We start from the raw sequence: 17,546 nt of genomic DNA, 5'->3' as shown, positions 1-17,546 counted from the left end.
AAGAAGGAAAATAATCACTACCAAAAGGCTAAATGCTTCTTTCCAGACTTAATATTTTAGAAGCTTACCTTGCAGCCTTCACATGTAATGACACCATAATGGATTCCTGATGATTTGTCTCCACAGATCTTGCATGGAATAATTTCAATTTGAGCTGCAACAGAAGCACGCAACCAGTTAATTACATTTTCTTTTAAACACCTTATAAAAGCATTCCCTGATCAGCATTTGTACAGTGAAAACTAATAACCTGCTAAACATTATACTGCATTAACTATTCATTGCTGAACTGCAAGGATCCCCTAGAGCTTTGGACTAAATTATGGCTGCTCGTTATATAATAGCTTTTGGGTTATTAAAATGGGTCATTTGAGAAGGTGTTTAAGAACCCACAAGAAGGCTGGAATCAGCATTTCAAAGCCAAAAAGAATAGGAGAGTTCACATTCTGGCCAAGGAGCTAAGATGACACTGGAAAGGTTTCTTCCAACTGTATTCATGCGAGACCATAGCAGGTAATTTTAAAGCTTGCCCTGCCTGGAAGCAAACGCACCACCTGTACCACAGCCACCAACATCTCACACGACTGGCCAAGCCTGAAGAGGAGTTACGAGGCAAAGAGCACCTCCACGTTGCATGAGAAATCCAAAACTGAACCAGAAGGGAATTATCGGTACCTCTTTGTGTATCATCCACCACAGAGCAAACAAGGCAGTTTTCAGTTTACTGAAACCAGAGGAGCTGGTAGAGTCTGGAAAATGCCACACAGTTACAAGGCATGAAAGCCCTGATAAATGTAAATCCATACACAGAAACCCGCCTACTGAGTTCAGTTTGGTGTGTGACCATCTGTCAATCACGCACCTTCCCATGTGAACACACGGGTCCAGGAAGGGACTCCGTGCCCAGGGATCTCTCCCAGCTGCTTCGGGAGCCCACGGCTGCCGCTGCTTCGCTGGCAAGTTTGGCCAGAGCATGCACAGGCAGCGCGTTAGTGACCCAACACCAGCAGGGCACGTTTCACACTGCCTGGCGGCGCTCACAAACACAGGCCACACGCACCGGGAGGTGACTGAAACCTCAGGAAAGCCCTCGCTCTGCTACACTGTGTTAGGATGAAGCTGCATCAGGTTTCTGGAAGAGGCTTAGTTGGAACGGTACAAGCGCAACTCTTGCTGTGTCTGTAACTGTGACACATTAACAAGCGCTGTTCGGCTCCTTGAGGAGCTCAAACCCATTCACAAGCTGCCCGACTGTTTAACGGAGCTCCTCTTTCATCCAATTTACGGCTTTCCACTCTGTGACAACACACAAAATCACACCTAATACTACTGTCTTACAACGCATTAGCTTAACTTCAGTTGTACTCCGTTCTCAGAGAGTCATGCCCACTCTAAAGCCATTGCATTTTGCATGTCATTGAATCCCTAACTGGCTGCTCATTATTAACCGAGAATCATCTTGCAGCGCTACTGTGCGCTCCATTTCATTGTAGCAAGACACAGCTCAGGATCCGGCCCAAAGCGTACGATAATTATAAAGGAGAAGCCCAGAAGACTCATAGCACCGCACCGACTGTGCTAAAATATCCCTTCAAAATAGGTGACATCCAGTGCAGAATGGGGCAGCTGAGCAGCACCCAAATGGGACCCATTTGCTGCCAGGAACGCGAGGGCAGCTCAAATCCTCTGCTGGCGAAGGCAGCGCCCAGCAGCTACAGACTACAGGGCTCTGCCAGGCAGTTTTGTGTCAGCAGCCCTCCAAGCAGTCCCAGACAGCAGGACACCACTTGTATCTGCTTCCATCACACAAGGAGCGTGGCATCCTTGACCTTCAAACACCACCATCCCTGCAGCGATAAAATAGCGGGCTGAAATTAAGAGGTCTGGTTAGGACACTTGAGGAAGGAAATACTTCTTCCCCGAAAATGGGTTTAATTTCACTTTGCTTTCAGCTAATGCATTAAACACAATGGAGCAGGAAGCGAACTAATAAAAGGGGAAAATAATGCGTGTGCTGTTTCATTAATGTGCGACATGAATTATTACTGGAGCCTCATTATGTTCATGAGCTCGTAGCAGAAAGGGTGGCATAACCCCCCTCCACATCAACAAATTGGAGAACAGGTTGAAATTCACAGAAACTCAGAATTTGAATCATGTGCAGTTCAGACTCAGAGAGCAATCCTGTGGGCAAATTCCAGAATAGCTCTACCAAATCCCAGTTGTGCCTTCTCAACAAATGATTATTTTTCTCCTCTGCTGCAGTGAATCAGCAGCCTTCTGCAGCTCCTTGGACAGGGTAGTGACAAGGCTTATCTCCACAGCGACGTGGCAATGTATTTTTTACATTTCACTTTTATATACATAATTACTGCCTTATTTTGAATAGGTATGATATAATTGGATCGAGTTTATCTACAATCTCCAGCACGTTAGTTAAATCACCCATGAAGCCTGTCTATGCAATCCCTATTTCTTAAGCAACAGGACGTTTGCAGAACATTTCTGAAGGAATGTAACATGCCTTCAAAGTGATAGCCTAAAGCTAGGTTAGTAATAGTCTAAAAGGTGCCATAATTAGTCCCAAATGCATTTTCCAGGGTGCTTTACTGGTGTAAGAGAATGTCCACAGATTCACAGGCTCCAGCTGTGCCAGCATTTGCCCAACATCATTTTTATGAGTGCCGGCACCAAATCAGGTATCGTTTTAGAATTCCCGATTTCCTCAAATTTACATCTTCAAGGTACTTACTTTCAATTAGGCAGACAGCATTTAAAACTCCAAGTTACCGCTGCCCTCTGAGATGCAGGACAATGGGCTGAATCTCAGGAGCACAAGTCGCTGGGGACCGCCACAACCAATTGTAGTACAAATTAATGCACAGAGAGATCAGATCAATTACTGCTCCACGTGGTGCCTTTGCAAATCAACTCATTGAAATGGAACCCCTGTCGCACGTTCATACACTCCCCATACAGCATGAAAGGACTTAAGACACTTTAAACTTACTAAATGCAAATTGCCTGTGCCAAGATTATGCGTTTTTTCTTACAAGGGTGAAAATATTTTCCCCACTTTTAACTTTGACATGCAAATATGTACTTGCTAAAACCTTGTTCTTATGCAAACAAGGCAGGTGGGAAATATTTTTACATGTCAAGAATATGTTCCGACTTGGTTTCTCACATTCCCAGAGTTACTTAAAGCTTCCTACTGTGCTCAAATTAATTGTACCTGTTCTCTGCTTACATTTATTTATATGGTATATTTTTCAAGATTACATAAAATACTCTAATTCATGCTTTAGACTAGAATTAGCCTAAATTACAGTTTACAATTTCTGTCTCCTGGGGTGGTGCTCAGGCTGATTCAGGCTGGTTCATGCATGAGCAAATTATTTCTTAAATATGAACTGCAGAAAAAAAATAAACTCTTGCGGTTGCTTAGGAACCGCCACAGATACCCAGGTGACAGATGCAGTTTGTACTCCCAGATTAAAGGGCTAAGACTCTTTCACACCCTGAAATAACAGTGCTCCACAATCCTACCGAGGCTGTCCTCTGCCAAAGGCAGCAAAGAGGAGGAATAAAAGCCCAAACAAACCACCAAGAGCGACAAATGGAAGCTCAAGCACCCACCACCAAACAAGCTGCTACAGAAAGGGCTCCTGGGAGAGTGAAAGGACCTTCCAAGGGGGCTGGAGGCAGCAACCCCTACAAGCTGATGTCAAAGAAGCTCATCTCCACAGCCAAGAGCCTCTGCCATCCACCAACACCCCTCAGTTCATGTGCCTTCACTTGGAGCTGTTCCTGTCACCAGACTGCCGGGTAACTGTCCTCCTGCTGGGATGTCAGATGAGCTTCCAGAAAAAGGAGTGTGGGCCTTGATCTGCTCAAAATCAGACTGAACAGGAACTTGAGCCCAAGTATTGCAGGGGAAAAAAAAAAAAAAAAAGAAAAAAAGCCAGTGTTTTCCCCCTGAACATTTATTCTTCCTCCATCCACTGTGTCTTCACATGGCAACTGTCTGAGGCAGCTCTGGTATGCTTAAATAACACCACTGCCTCCACCTAATTCCTAGGGAACATGCCAGCAGCAGCCACTGAGAGCACTCAATGACATCTTCTGCTGGCACCTGGAACAGGAGATTATGGCTTATTCCCTCCTGCTCCAGGCGAGTTTGTTCCCCAAACCTGGAACAGTTTCACTGGGTTTGCCTGCCTTTTGCAAGCTCCCTCCCCCAGCCAAACCCCATAGACAGCCTCTCCCTTTTTATTAATTCCCACATCATGAAATGCTGCTTTATTCCTTGTCCAGTTTGTGCAGTAGAAAAGTAAGAAAATCTAATTCTATATCTGTGAGGGAGGGAACGCACTGTCCAAGCCCATCATATTCTCTGACTTCTCTCCTTCTAACTCATGGGGCAGACTCAGACCAGGGCAAGAGCCTGCACAGCCAAGCAAAGCACAGGTCACTTTTCTCCCCAGTTCTGTCCCTTGGAAAGAAACACACTGAGCCTCAGCACAGCAAAGTGTGTTACCCGTTCACCTTGAAGAACACACTTTTTAAAAGAAAAAAATTGTTTCCCAAAGACAAGTTTTTCCCTTCCCAATAATGTTGGTGAACAGAATGCTTGTTCCTAGTGAATTAATTGTCTTGGGGTAGAAAAAGGATTTTTCCTTTCCTCCTTCTGCTTTCACACTGTTATTTTAAAATTGTACATGCACACAAATAACATTTTTTCCCCAATTCACAATAGGTAGGAAACCTCAGATGTGACAAGCTGGGAAGAGCTCTTCTTTGGTCCCATGTCTGCCTTTTAGGGGAGATCTACCCCACTGACCTGAGTGATCTAGAAAGATGGGTAATTAATGAAGTTGTCTTGTCTGCTCTAGAGTGGAGGCAGGAAGAGAGGAAAGGAAGGGAGAAGCAGAAAGCAAGAAGGAAAAAGGGCGTATGATTCACCTTATTCCTAACAAGCAACACGAATCCGAGTGCAGAGGCCTCCTCTTCACTCAGCAGTGAAGGAATTTAATGATATTTTAATTACAAGCCTAACTTTAGAAGGTGAAAGACAGGTAAATCCTACTGTGTCTTACTATTTCTGAATTTAAGAAATCAGCATTTTCTGGAAAGGAAAACTGTGCAGGAGGTGCTCCCTTCTCCCAGGGTACACGGGGTCCCGGCTGCAGTTTGCTGGCACCACTGAGACACGAGCACTTCTGAGGAGCTCCCAAGGCGGCAATGCCCAGAAACTCCCGGTACACACTTTTCCACGCAGTATGGATGGGCTTAAGCACAGACTGCTGAGTCTGCCCCACCAGCCTCTCCTCCTTAGAGCCTCTGTGGGCACTGTGCATCCTTCTCACGTGCACGGCTTTGCAGGGAAAGTATTCCCAGCCGACCAGAGCCGCCAGCCGAGCTGAGGAGCTGCCCCCAGGCTGCAGACAGCAGGCAGGACCACAGCTGGCACCTCCTGGGGCTCAGGGCGCTGCTTAAGGAGCAATCCCTTTCCTGGCTGCAGCTCCCTCTGAGCCCCTTCCCCGGGCTCACCTGTGCCCAGCCTCTCGGGGCGCGTGCGACTGCGCGGTTAATTCAGAAGGGCTCTGACACGAACCTGATACACATACAAATCGGGCCAACCTGCTTCTAGAGGGATGCAGTTTGTGCCAGACATCCCTGCTAGTGCTGTTTGTAAGTATATTGATTAAATTAGGAGCATACATATTCAGTGACACATTCATACATATTCATTGGCTCAAACAAGGGTACTGCATGTAATGTGGTATTTAAAGCAACATGATATCTGATCACAAACTGAATTAACACGGAATGATTTTACTATATAATATTCTAATCTTCCTGCATTTTCAGCTTCATTACCTAAATAATTTGCTCTGTCATGTACCCTAAGTAATTTGAGCTGGCTGCAAATTACTCGCCTCGAACACCTGCAGCTCCCGAACGCTGCAGTTCCAGCGAGCCGAGCACTGGGGGCAGCACAGCCCTGCCCAGCCCAGCCGGGCACTGGGCGCCACCCGCCACTCGCACACCCCGCGACGCCGAGACCCCGTGCGCCTCCGGGCGTGGCGGCCGCTTGCGGGGCATCCGAGGCGATTTCAGGGCACGCAGGAAGGGTCTGACCGACACCCTGCCCACTCCTCGTCTGAAGGTGTGTTTATGCCATTCACAATCGCCACCATAAAGACACTCTGAGCAGGCCCCGCCGGAGACCGCAGCGACAGACCTGGCAACAAATAGCTCCAGAGAAGAACTGACAAAAGGGATTGGTGTCTCATGGTTGCATTTTTCTGGGGTCCGCTAAGGTTGAAATTCCAGCAGAAGCCTCCCCAACACATGGGAGATTCTTCGCACCTTCCTCTCTGTTACAGATTCTCCTCCCTACAGCTGAGCTTGGCTGCACGTTGTCCCTCGGGGGGTATCCGACGGGGAACTTGCTCAGATTTTCAATTTTCGCATCTCTGGAACTGCTGATGCTCTCAAGCTTGGCTGAAATGTTTGGGAAATGGAAAGGGTTGGGGTGATGGGCAGAAAACCAGACAAACACAACCAACCTTTCCAAGCCTTGTTTCCTTAGGAAATCACGCTGGTAATAAAATAAATACTGAGGTTATACTGGTACAAATCCTTTGAAGTCTGTGGGTGTGATGGGTGGAGTAGAAACGAACATGGCCACCAAAGTAATAATTAAAAGTAAAGTACGAGCAACACCTCAAACACACAAGGCAGAGATGCTGCAATGCCAAGGAGAGCTCTGTGGGCCTGGGCGCAGCTGGATCCTTCAGCAGGTCACTGACAGTGCTCAGCACTCCCAAACGCTGGAAACATTCATATTAAAGGACATACAGGATAAATAGCATGGCACCACCTGAGCACTTCTGGGGCTGGCGAGACTAACTTTGAGGAATCAATGTAAATTCCTTCAACAGCTGTTTGATTTGGGCACATAGTGCAGTAAGAGCTCGTATTTCCATGCCACGATCACTGATTTTTATGGTTACTGTTTCCCTTTACACCCCACAAAATTTTACTGACACATATTTTAATTTAAAGAACTAAAGCTTTGCTAATTCATAAAGCACTGGCTTCACCAAAGACACCTGAATGTCTAATGAAAGAAGGCAAGATGGAGACTAGTTTGGGTTTTCTAAAAGGCAGAGCTGTTTCAGTGAAGTTGTCGTGGTGAGGTCTCCATTTTTGATGTTAGAATCAAATAGAAAACTGCTGTAAACCCTGAATATAATATCACCATAATACTCTGAATTCCTATAAAGAAAAATCAAAATGATGTCCCAACACAAACAATCGAGGGACTTCTGCAAGTGTTCAGGAACTCAAGCTAAAAACTGATCTAGGGTTTCTAGAGGAATTCAGAGAGATGATGTTTGCTCTCTCTCGTTCATTAGAATTCTACAGGATTCTAATTTCCTTCCGTATATCTCTGTCTTGTCTTTATCCATGCAGAAATATTCCCACTCTTTCCTGGCTGAGCAATGAATGCACCTGAAAGCGAGATGATTTGATTTTCCTTGTTGAAGGAATGACAGGTAGAGACAACGGCAGCTTGGGACTCTGGCCACATTATTAAACCACACCACGGACCAAACTGGAGCATCAAACCGCTCAAGTCCAAGCCTGGGCTCAACCAAAACAGCCAGGCCTGCCACATCCATGGGTGTCCTGTCGTCCAGGAGCACAGAGCAGCAGTTCTTGGCACAGTCAATCCCTTGGTACATCCAGGGCAGGCAATTAACAGCGTCCCACTCCGTGAAACCTATGGAGTTCCCTGAGCTCCAGCTTTGTTACTTCTCTCATGAACTTACACACAAATAATGAAGACGGCAGAAATACACACCAAGAGATGTACAACTGCAACAACTTCTTCTGGGGGATCTCCTTTTGTCCCTCACCAGGCACAACAGAGGGACACAGTAACAACACATAGCAACCAAACTTTGAATATTAGGGATTTCCACATGGTCAGAACAGACTTCCAAATTTCATAAAACACCAGTTTGTTTCTGCCACGTTTTGGCTTCTCACTTTTTTGGTGGCTCAGGTGCTTATGAATAAACAATTATTTCATTTTCCTCTTCTTCTCTGGTTGAAAATTAACAGGAGTTATACTGGCTACGATGAACGCAGCTTGGGGTTTAATTAATTTCACCAGGCTAAACGGAATTCTTGTTAAATAAAGCAATTCAGAAAAAGCTTTTCGTAAGAAAAGAAGACACAGTGACGCTGAAATCATGTGCTTCTCTAACAAAATAGAGCATGGTTTTAATGCAAGCTCTGAACTGCATGTCAAGAACGAGGTGCTACAGAGACTGCACTCTCATTAGTGCTGTTATGCTGTGAGCATGGGAATGCTAGCTGGTGTTTCACTACATCCATCTGTGTAAGCACCATAATCATCCTTTACCTCCAGCTACCTCAGATGACTGGTACTTACTGCCAGATCTTGGGTTATGGTCTTATGATCCCAGTGAGCAGAGCTCCAGCCCCACAAATGTGCAGCATTCTGCATTGCTGAGAGAGAAGCTGCTTCAGAGCTGTACGAGAGCAGTGCTGGTGGTCTTCTCTTACATTACTTTTTCACTTTCAGAAACAAAGCTCACAGGTCTCATGACACCTACAAAACATCTCTCTTGATAAAATGACACAAAATACAAGTTTTAGGAGCAATATAGGTGTGAGCTATTACCACAGGGACTGCCAGCACTGACTTCTGCTGCTCTAATTTGCTACTGCATATGTCCAGTAAGCAGCAAGCTGGGGTTTGCGTGAATCCATCGTGTTTGTTTTTACAGGATTCTAAAGAGTTCACTCATGCTTTGACATTCTTCATTTCTTCCCACAGATGATTACTAACCCGGAGCATTTGTCAAGACAAACCCGCAGCAGGGCACGAGCACAGTTCTGCCGTGACCCAACCTGTAGCACTGTGCTGCCCAAACCAGCCAGCGCACATGGTCTGTCAAATGAAAGGAACACCGAGAATGGAGCTGGGGCCAGCACATGTGGGCACCTCGAGGGAGTCAAAGCGGCCTTGAACGCTCAGTCACACTGAGGCTTCTTGTAGTCTTTGCCACTTACTGCTCTCTGGCACCGGGAAAAGCAAATCTACACCAACCTCTCCTTCCTGGTGTCTGTATGCTGGTCTTTCATTATCTACCACTAATGGAGAGGAAAACAAGAAGTGAAATCTTTAGGAGAAGAGGATAAATTTGTCTGCAGGAGTTAGCTGGACAATCCTAAATGAATTCTCCCCCTTTCCTTCAAAAAGAAACCTGTACTGAAAAGCTTAAATGTATTTGTATTTCTGCCCCATTTCCTAAATCTCTGGAAGAAATTAATAAAGACTTGACTTAGATAAAGAAAGTCTTGAAGAAATGTAGCATTTTACACTGAAAAGTTCAAATTACCCCAATATTTTCTTCACAGATTAGTGCACAGAGCCCCCATTTAATGTAATTTCCTACAATTACAATTTGATGTAATTGCATACTCTCAAATGTTGGACCTGGTCTTCCAAAGACTGGAATTTGTTAACTCCAACACTGTCCTCCCACCTTCTTTTCCCTAAGTAACTGCACTGGCTTAGGGGAAAATCTGGCATTTCTGTTTATTCGCTTGTCATAGGAAAACAAAGAAGAACTAACTCATCAACCACTCAGCAGTGTTAAGCAGCACTTCAGCTACAACACCGCTATCACAGCTCAACAACCTTTCCCTAGCTACTTTTCCCAGGCTGCCAGCAGCCTGGAATGCCCCGTTCAGGGAAGGCAATCATTCTGGCCCCCATTTCCAAGTGGAGAGTTTCCCTGTGCAGGAGCACAAGGGGCACTCAGCTGGCACCTGAATTACAGCAGCGTTCGTTACCAAAGGGTCTTTTAGAACAGAGGTGAAGTCTCTGGCCTCCTTTTATACAACATGAAAGCTCCATAACTGGATTTGTTAGGAAGCTACACACACTTGTGCTATCCATTTGCAAAATTGCATCTCAGTTCAGTGATCTCATTAAGCTGCCTGCCAGAAAAGACCAGACCTCAGGCACAGGTACCTGATAAAAAATCAACAAGGAAACAACAAAACCCAACCAACCACACAGACCTGAGAAAAAGCAATCATTTGCAACACAGTGTCAAAATTATTCACAATTTCTACACTCCTTAGCAAGGTGATAGGCCCAGAACCGGAGGGAGCTGCCATGACCCTAACAGCACCAACGGACTGTGGGCAGGCACCACTGCAGCCCCATCACTTGTACAAACGCGCACCAAGCTTTCAGACCAAGCATTAACAATTCCTGGCAGGACTCCTTAGAAGGCTGTCTCTGATTAGCAACCCATCCCCAGGGCCCACAATGTTCTTCTTGGTACTTTCCACTTGGCCAAGTCAAGTTCCACTTTCACAGCTCACTCCTCAAAGAGAGCACGGCCTCTTTGGAAAGGGGAATATGGAGCTCACGCAGAAGAGGTGACAAAGCAGTGGGAACCCCAAGTGTCCTTTCACAGCGTTTGCCATGATTCAGCCTTGTCCTGCTGTTTTGCCAGGCTGCAGGGATTTTATAAAGGGTTTGGCCTCTACAGAGTCTGCATGACCTGTCACTGTGCATGGAGAACTGGGACTCTGCACAATTTAGTTAAAACCAGACAAACATGGCTGGTGCAGAAACCACATCCCTACAAGAGAGCTGCACTTTGATGAAAAACCACTCAAAACCTGAATTTAATTCTAGAATAAAAAGTTGCAGGGAAAAGAAAAGTATTTCACCCAGACTAGAAACTCCATCATTCTGATGTGACTACATCTGCATTTTTAAGATATTTTCTTTTTGGCTGTACATGAATTTGATGTCATTAAAACGGCTTCCTTTGATGCTGTATGCCAAGTAGAATCATTAGTTTCTCACAAAGGTGCACTCTAAATGTCTAGTTTAAATTTTCATTTTCGGATGATTCATCTGAGAGATGAACAATAACAACCAAAACCAACTCCAGAAGTCTAAACAGTAAAAAGCCTTTTAGCTGCACTCACTCATTTATTAACTCCCTCCAACACCTCCCTCCTGGATTCATCACCCAGCAGCCAACACCGAGTGTGAATTCTTCAGCTCCATCTGTGATTTATTGCTATTGCAAGCAAATCACAATCAGATTCCCTCAAATCCTGAAGTCCATGTTCTGCATCTTTCTAGCCTGACACAGGGTCACTTGTTTGTAATACAAAGCAGTTTTCCACTATCATTATTTCCAGTGTATGTGTGTGGTTTTGTCACAGCTCCTCTTTGTGAATCCTCTGCAGAGGCCATCAGAGCACGACTGAAACTGAGGGACACCAGAAGCAGCCACGTCCTCGACTGCTCCTCTAGGTTTTGAAGGGGGAGCACAGAACAGATTAACTATACCCGTGTTTCCTCCATTTCAAAGACAATATTACTGAAATTCAAAACCAAGCAGTGGTTGGATAAATGTTTCCTGATACATATTAAGACACCAGCAAATACAGACATTAGAGCGAGCTCATGGCCTTTTTAATGACAGAAGGTCAAACCTCTGCTGAACAAATACCCTTGTTTTTCTCTCCTCACTCAGCCCCTGCCCCACCTCAGAGGGAGCAACATTAGCCTAGATGTGGGATCAGGAGGATTCCTCAGATGTTCTCCTAGAAAAGGGCACAGGAAGAAAAACACTATGGCCCATCCCCAAGAACTGCACCAAGGAGAACACACAAGATACTGTCACTGGAAATCTTACGGGCTCTGGCTTACAATAAAATAAATGCACCATCAGTATATCAAACAGCTTCAAAAGCGTTTCTGTCACAGCGAAAGCTTTATTCCCACACATTTTCTTCAAACCATACATCACAGTGAAGTCCCCCACCAACCATGCTCACACTATCTCCCTGGACTTCGCTCTGTTTCTGAGCCTCTTTGTACCCTATGATGTCTATATATGATACACTCAGTGTTTGAAAACCATCTTCATTTCATGACAAGGATCATGAAAGAAAAAAATGTAGCTGCCCACAAAAACGGTTTAGAAAATTACAAGCTTGTGGAAAGAAAAGGTCTAGCAGAAGCTCTTCCTTTGCCACAATCAGATTAGGTGCTACAACCTTCATTAAAACCCTTTCTGCCTTCTCATTTCATAGCATTTAATTTCCTGCCTCTTGATGATTAAACCAACTGAAAGGTAGTAGATAAAGCAAGTTTGCTTGCTGTTCCAAACAGATATATTAATGCTTTACGCTTAAAAAGCTTTCAAAGTGTCTTCAGAGGCTGATTAACAAACACTGTACATAAACCCACGTCTGAGGTCAGACCGTGGCAGCAGATATGTGACTGAAACTTACTCCAGCAGCTCTATTCAAGGCACAGGATACCTCCACCGCATACATTAAGGAAGCTTAAAGTTAAGCTTCGCATATTTAAACACTAACAAAGTCTACTTAATGGCAGTCTTCAAAACGACAGTGGCCTCCTAATCTGCTGCAGATAAAGAAGTGCCAAGATTAATGATTACATAAGTGCATCGCAGAGCCCAGAAACAATAATCAGCTCTTCTGTTGTTATTTGTGTACAAAGGCTATTAGAGTCATCTGACATTCCAAAATCCAATTTAAAGTTGTTAAACTCCTTTCACGTACTTATTTGAGGCTGGAAAAGCGAGAGGTTCGAAAAGGGAAAGGGTTTGATTTCCTAATTCTTTTCCCCTTACTGATTTTGCTCTAAGCCAAATCTCTCTTTAAGAATTGCCAAAAAAAAAAAAAAAATTAAGCTTTTAAACAATGCCTGGAGTAACCAATATTGCTGTTGAAGGAATAATACCAATAAAACCTTAACATGCTTAGATGGCAAAATTTAAAATAATGACTACAAGCAAACTAAGTAACTATTCCACAGAAAAAGGCCCCACGGAACTGAGGGTGTTGCTGATGTTGTCTGTGCAACTCTGACAATCCTCAGCAGACCCGGGTGAGCAAACGAAGGTGCTCAGGCACCGAACACCCACGTCGGTCTGTTAAAGGACTCGGTGGGAAGTGCCTGGCTGCGATAACACAGGCAGTACCTGCAGGAGACCGGCCTGCTCTCCGCAGAGCACGGCACACACCTGACCGCAGCCCCTCTAATCGCCCTACCATCAACGGCTTTCCCACAAAATTCCCTTAAAATTCCAAACGACCTTCTTTGTTTCTGCACAGGTTAGAAACAAAACAAACAAGCTGTCTTCTCCTGGTTGCCACATCTGTCCCTCGCGGCAGAGAAGGGGCCAGGCGAAGGCGGCAGCGCTGCCCGGGGAGGCCGAGCGCCGCAGAGAAGGGCTCGGCGCCGCCGCTGCGGCCGGGCGGCCCCCGCGGGCTGAGCCGCCTGCTGCCTTCAAAACGCACGGGAGGGGACGCCCAGGCTGCCCCAGCTCTCACACCGGCCGGAACGGCAGACACAGCCAGCACCAGCTGCTGTGGCTTCAGGCGGAGGGCAGTGAGTGCGCCTGCTGCAGAGCTCAGCCCGTGGGGAGAGCGCCGGCCCGAGCAGTGAGCCCCGGAGAGCACGGCCGGGGGTCCGTCCCTCAGCGCAACCCCGGGACCGAAGGGTCAGAGGGGAGAGCGCCGGCCTGAGCAGTGAGCCCCGGAGAACACGGCCTCGCCCCTGCAATGAGCCCCGGAGAGCACGGCCGGGGGTCCGTCCCTCAGCGCAACCCCGGGACCGAAGGGTCAGAGGGGAGAGCGCTGGCCCGAGCAGTGAGCCCCGGAGAGCACGGCCGGGGGTCCGTCCCTCAGCGCAACCCCGGGACCGAAGGGTCAGAGGGGAGAGCGCCGGCCCGAGCAGTGAGCCGCGGAGAGCACGGCCGGGGGTCCGTCCCTCAGCGCAACCCCGGGACCCAGGGGCCAGAGGGGAGAGCGCCGGCCCGAGCAGTGAGCCCCGGAGAACACGGCCTCGCCCCTGCAATGAGCCCCGGAGAACACGGCCGGGGGTCCGTCCCTCAGCGCAACCCCGGGACCGAAGGGCCAGAGGGGGAGCGCTGGCCCGAGCAGTGAGCCCCGGAGCACAGGGTCTCTCCCCGGCAGTGAGCCCCGGAGCACAGGGTCTCTCCCCGGCAGTGAGCCCCGGAGCACACGGTCTCTCCCCAGCAGTGAGCCCCGGAGCACAGGGTCTCTCCCCGGCAGTGAGCCCCGGAGCACAGGGTCTCTCCCCGGCAGTGAGCCCCGGAGCACACGGTCTCTCCCCAGCAGTGAGCCCCGGAGCACAGGGTCTCTCCCCGGCAGTGAGCCCCGGAGCACAGGGTCTCTCCCCGGCAGTGAGCCCCGGAGCACACGGTCTCTCCCCAGCAGTGAGCCCCGGAGCACAGGGTCTCTCCCCGGCAGTGAGCCCCGGAGCACAGGGTCTCTCCCCGGCAGTGAGCCCCGGAGCACACGGTCTCTCCCCGGCAGCCGGGGTGCGGCCCTCAGGGCAGTGCTGACCCCACAGCCCAGCTCCCGAGGGCACATCCCAGACCGGCCGCTCCCTGCCCGCAGTCGAGCAGCCCGAGTGTCTGCTACAGCAGAAGAGAACTAAGGTGGACTACGTGCAGAAGTTTTCTTCGCAGCTACAAAGTGCTTTTCTAGTGTAAAGGCAATTAAGTGATAAGTGCATCTGTGCAGAGGGTATTCAAAATGCTAATACCCCCACCCAGATAAGTCGTCAACTCTGCCTGCTTATTTATCTCCAGCTCTTAGAAATTATTGCCATGAATGCTCCACTGCCTTCTCCCATTATCTTTGCCATCCCGCTTCTTCCTCACAAAAAGGCAAAAAGCAGAGCACGTTAAGAGCTGCACCACTCCGACCACTCTGGGGAGTAAAGTGATCCAAGCAAAGAAGCATCGGCTGATCTGCTGCAGCAAAGCTACTGCCATTTTCTGCAGTTCTCGAAGTTTGTTCAGCTTTTCCTCTAACCTAGAGAGGTAAGGAAATCTGCTCTGCCATCAGAGGCTCACATACTCTCAAAATAACAGCAGTTTGCATCATGAATTATCTAACACGATTTACCACTCGAGGAAAAGAAAATCTATCCTCTTTGGTGCTGTGCCATTTGGCCACCAGACTCTAGAATTTTAATGTCTGTTATCTTTGCAATGGAAATAACACAATGCTGGTCTCAGATATCTAGCTCAAAGATGATTTCCTTACCTCAACACAAGACATCTTGTGTTATGTAAGTCTCTGGTCACATGTGCTCCATGTTTTCCAAGGGAAAAAAGCCCACAAAAAACCTGGAAAACCCACTAGTGAAAACAAAGGAGCTTGATGGAACTTACCATCAACTACTATATGAATGCCTTAGTACTTTTGTTTATAAAATTCACAAAATTGCAGAATGGCCACCAAAATAATTGCCCCAAACACTGATACCTTTTTCAAACAAGTCTGACAGTTCAAAAAGGAGAACACAATCCTATGACCCACAGAACTGGGCAAAATACAAATATGAACAGGAGAACACAGAAGAAGATTGCTGATTCAAGTGTTGCTAAGCGCTTTTGGTAGATTAAAATGAAAACTCCAACTTGCTTCACGTGGCTAATACTATATTCTAAAGGCCAAATCACTCAAAAAGGTAGATGCTGGCAAATAGTGAACGTCAATTTGTGTTCCCCCCAGAAAAAGGAGGCTTGATAAAAGTTTGGAGAAAAAAACAGAAACAGCACCTGTGTTACTGCGATCATTTCACCCAAAGACAATTCAAACCAGTTCACGAGCTGAGCTTCATCTTAGTCAGGACAACAAAACCAGCTGGCAACCAGAGCTGAATGAAGCCATCCAATAACTTACCAAGTGATGAACACAATCTCTCAAACCCTTCCAAAACAGTCTTTACCCATCATTCCTGCTGATGTTTCTTCCTATGCTTGCGTTCTGCACTCATCCGAAAACAGACAGTAACGAACACCAGGCAGCTCCGAATTTTGCTGAGGTTTGAACACTGTAGTGATTCAAAAGGCTCACAGAGTCAGTTACTGTACTGTCCTTGATAAAGACCCAAACCGTTTAATGACAACTCCCCCATCGTACTCTCTGAAGAGTACTTGCAGCGTAACTTTGATTATCCAAAGCTCCCAAGGGACAAATGGAAGCAGAGATAAGTGGGGGAGCAGCCAGAGGTCTTCTGAGAATAATGGAAGTGAAAGGAGAGGAAATGAACTCCACAAAGAACTGTTGGCTCAGCTCAGCCCTAAAGTTTCCCTGTTCCTGAATGGAGCATTCATGAAATAAAATAAGCTTCCTTAAGCAAGCATTCCAAATGATTGCAAAAACCATTTGACAAAGTGAAGAATTATTGTTCACTTTGGTACTTGGAGAGACAGGTGTTGTTCTTACTGCAGCAATTTCTTAACCAGGGGTACGGCTGTAGCAACACTCCTAGTAGTGCCTCAGTGGTTAACAAGTCTTTCCAAATCCGTCTTTCCAAATTCCCCAAGTGTATCTGGAAAACATTACCAGAAGAAGCTCCAAACTGAGTAAAAAGTACAGATTTATCACAAGCCTAAACATGGGGGGAGAATATCCACACAGAAGAAATCTGTTTCGGGAGTTGCGAGTACTTCACACAGAAAGTACAAGTTTTTATTTATATTACTGCAGCACAAGTTAATGCCAATTAAGTAGGAGAGTCACTTTGGATTTAGCACAGAACCTGGCCCAGGGCACTGGCACACAGAATAGAAATAAATACTAATCATGCTTGCTCACACTGAGAGGATTAGATAACTACAGACGTAGGAAATTAAAACCACAACAAGATGACCCCACGCTCATGATTTCCCTGTTGTAGCAGATCAGTCAATATGAATAATCGACAATGTAAATTGAAATCCTCAGATAAAAATAATGGTTTTACTGCTTTATTTCTCTTCACTTGCACATAAATTGAGCTGACTATCTCTGACAATGCCATGGTTTAATATTCTAAACACACTATCTCCTTTAACAATGCCTGGAATAGAAACAAGCTGCTGAGCCAGATCCTCAAGGGTGAAAATCAACATTGCTACACTGACTTCAGTGGAAGCACATTGATCTCCACCAGCTAAAGCTGTGGGCCCAAGTGGGCAATTAGGTTTCTATTATATGCTAATTTAAATAATGTACCACAGAACATTTTCTGTACAATAAGGCAAGTCTACGTTCTTCTGCGGAGAAGGGCAAGCATTTGCTGTGGCATGATGAGAGTTACAGATTCTGGTTTCAAAGAGCACCATGAAGTTTCGGTATAAACTACTCCCCATAATGACATTTTTAAACCTGCAATTACTCATACTATACTCCTTTAGGAAGCCTATAATTATTTGGTAAGTTCTTACCAACGTCTAGTCTAGATCATAATTGCTAATACTGCCCCCTTCAAAGGAACTAGTGACTATGTTAAAATCTGGTTTTTGTTAGGTTCCTGCTACACAAAGTGGCTGTGCTCTAAATGTTATGATCTGTGTTCAGTCGAGGAGGAAAATCAAATAGATTTCTGCCCCAATCTTGAACCTTTG

General features: G+C 46.4%; 1 protein-coding gene across 7 annotated transcripts in view; it reads right to left on the bottom strand.

Annotated features, from left to right (window-relative positions):
• Positions 1 to 17,546, bottom strand: part of RORA (RAR related orphan receptor A) — a 400,721-nt gene that overhangs the window by 23,769 nt on the left and 359,406 nt on the right. For all 7 annotated transcript variants that reach the window (XM_066196610.1, XM_066196616.1, XM_066196617.1 and 4 more), the window contains one exon: positions 69 to 154. In XM_066196610.1, the coding sequence (XP_066052707.1) occupies positions 69 to 154 (86 nt within the window). The remainder of the gene's footprint in view (positions 1 to 68; positions 155 to 17,546) is intronic.

This window comes from Chamaea fasciata, unplaced genomic scaffold, assembly GCF_029207755.1.
Source record: "Chamaea fasciata isolate MVZ Bird 193981 ecotype frontalis unplaced genomic scaffold, bChaFas1.0.hap1 SCAF_14, whole genome shotgun sequence".
Classification (NCBI taxonomy): domain Eukaryota; kingdom Metazoa; phylum Chordata; class Aves; order Passeriformes; family Sylviidae; genus Chamaea; species Chamaea fasciata.
The sequence above is the reverse complement of the archived record's forward strand: the minus strand, read 5'-3'. Positions and strand labels throughout refer to the sequence as shown.